This window comes from Oncorhynchus clarkii, chromosome 14 (assembly GCF_045791955.1).
Source record: "Oncorhynchus clarkii lewisi isolate Uvic-CL-2024 chromosome 14, UVic_Ocla_1.0, whole genome shotgun sequence".
Classification (NCBI taxonomy): Eukaryota; Metazoa; Chordata; class Actinopteri; order Salmoniformes; family Salmonidae; genus Oncorhynchus; species Oncorhynchus clarkii.
The window spans coordinates 28,081,692-28,083,324 of record NC_092160.1 but is presented as its reverse complement, the minus strand read 5'-3'; the positions used below and the strand labels follow the sequence as shown (position 1 = coordinate 28,083,324).

At 56.7% G+C, this 1,633-nt stretch overlaps 1 protein-coding gene across 1 annotated transcript; it reads right to left on the bottom strand.

Annotated features, from left to right (window-relative positions):
* Window positions 1–453: 453 nt before the first annotated feature.
* LOC139365865 (uncharacterized) lies at window positions 454–1,269 on the bottom strand. Its single transcript, XM_071102926.1, has one exon. It carries the CDS (start codon window positions 1,267–1,269, stop codon window positions 454–456), a length of 816 nt encoding a protein of 271 aa, XP_070959027.1.
* Between the last annotated feature and the right edge of the window lie 364 nt (window positions 1,270–1,633).

The following is a 1,633-nucleotide window of genomic DNA, read 5'->3' as shown; positions in this document are numbered from 1 at the left end:
ATGTTTATTGAATGAAACGCACAAAAACATTAAAGAACGAACAAAGGAAACGTGAAGTAAATGAAGTGCTCACAGGCAACTACACATAAACAAGATCCCACAAAACACAGCGGGGAAATGGCTGCCTAAATATGATCCCCAATCAGAGACAACAATCAACAACTGCCTCTGATTGGGAACCATACCAGGCCAACATAGAAATAAACAACCTAGATTACCCACCCTAGTCACACCCCAACCTAACCAAAATAGAGAATAAAAAGGCTCTCTATGGTCAGGACGTGACAGTAACCCCCCAAAGGTGCGGACTCCGGGCGCAAAACCTGACTCTATAGGGGAGGGTCCGGGTGGGCATCTAGTGTCGGTGGCGGCTCCGGTGCGGAGCGAAGTACCCACTCAGCTCGCGGCTCCACCAGCATCAGTGGCGGCTCTGGTGCGGAACAAAGAACCCGCTCATTCCGCGGATCCAGGCATGGACCCGGGCTGAACACTGTGCCTGGCCTGGACATCGGTGCAGAGGAAAGCTCCTGCCATGGAGTGGGACTGGACGCCCTGCCTGGAAGCTCCGGATCGTTGACCCTCACTGGAGGTTCCTGGAACGTTGACCGTCGCTGGAGGTTCCAGACCGTGGACCGTCGCAGGAGGTTCCGGACCGCGGACCGTCACAGGAGGTTCCGGACTGGGAACTGTCACCGGAAGCTCTGGACTGTGAACCGTCGCCGGAGGCTCTGGAGTGGTGACACGCACTTCAGGCTGAGTGCGGGGAGCAGGCACAGGACGAACCAGACTGAGAAAGCGCACTGGAGGCCTGGTGCGTGGAGCCGGCACAGGTGGCACCAGACTGGTGACATACACTTCAGGGCGAGTGCGAGGAGCAGGCACAGGACGTACCGGGCTAGGGACACGCAATTCAGGGAGAGTGCGGGGAGCGGGCACTGGATGTACCGGACTAGGGAGGCACACTGGAGGCCTGATGCGTGGATCTGGCACAGGTGGCACCGGACTGGTGACTCGCACTTCAGGGCGAGTGCGGGAAGCTGACACAGGACATACCAGACTAGGAAGACGCACTGGAGGCCAGATGCGTGAAACCAGTGCAGATGGCACCGGACTGGTGTCACGCTCTACAAGGCGAGTGCGGAGAGCTGGCACAGGACGTACAAGGCTGGGGAGGCGTACTGGAGACCTGGTGCGTGGAGCCGGCACAGATTTTACCAGACTGATAGCACGCTCCTCAGGACGAGAACGGAGACCTGACTCAGGTGGCATCAAACTGATAACTCACTCCTTAGGGCGAATGTCGTACATCATACACCAACACAACAACTCTCTCATTTCTCTCTCCTCCAATTTCTCCATCAACTCAATGATGGTCTCTGACTCTCTCCGTTCACTCTCCTCCAATTTCTCCATCTTCTCCCAGACTGGTCCTGGTTCACTCCTCGGCTCCGCCGACCACCCCGTGTGCCCCCCTCCCCCAAAAATTCGGGGCAGTTTTTTGGGCTTTAGTTGTGGCCGCAAACCCCGTCATCGTCGCTGGCCTTCCTTATCTCCTTGCGTCTGCTTCCAAGGAAAGCTTTCGTGTCCTCCTATGACATCCTCCCAAGTCCAGGATAGCTTCTCCTCCTTGATC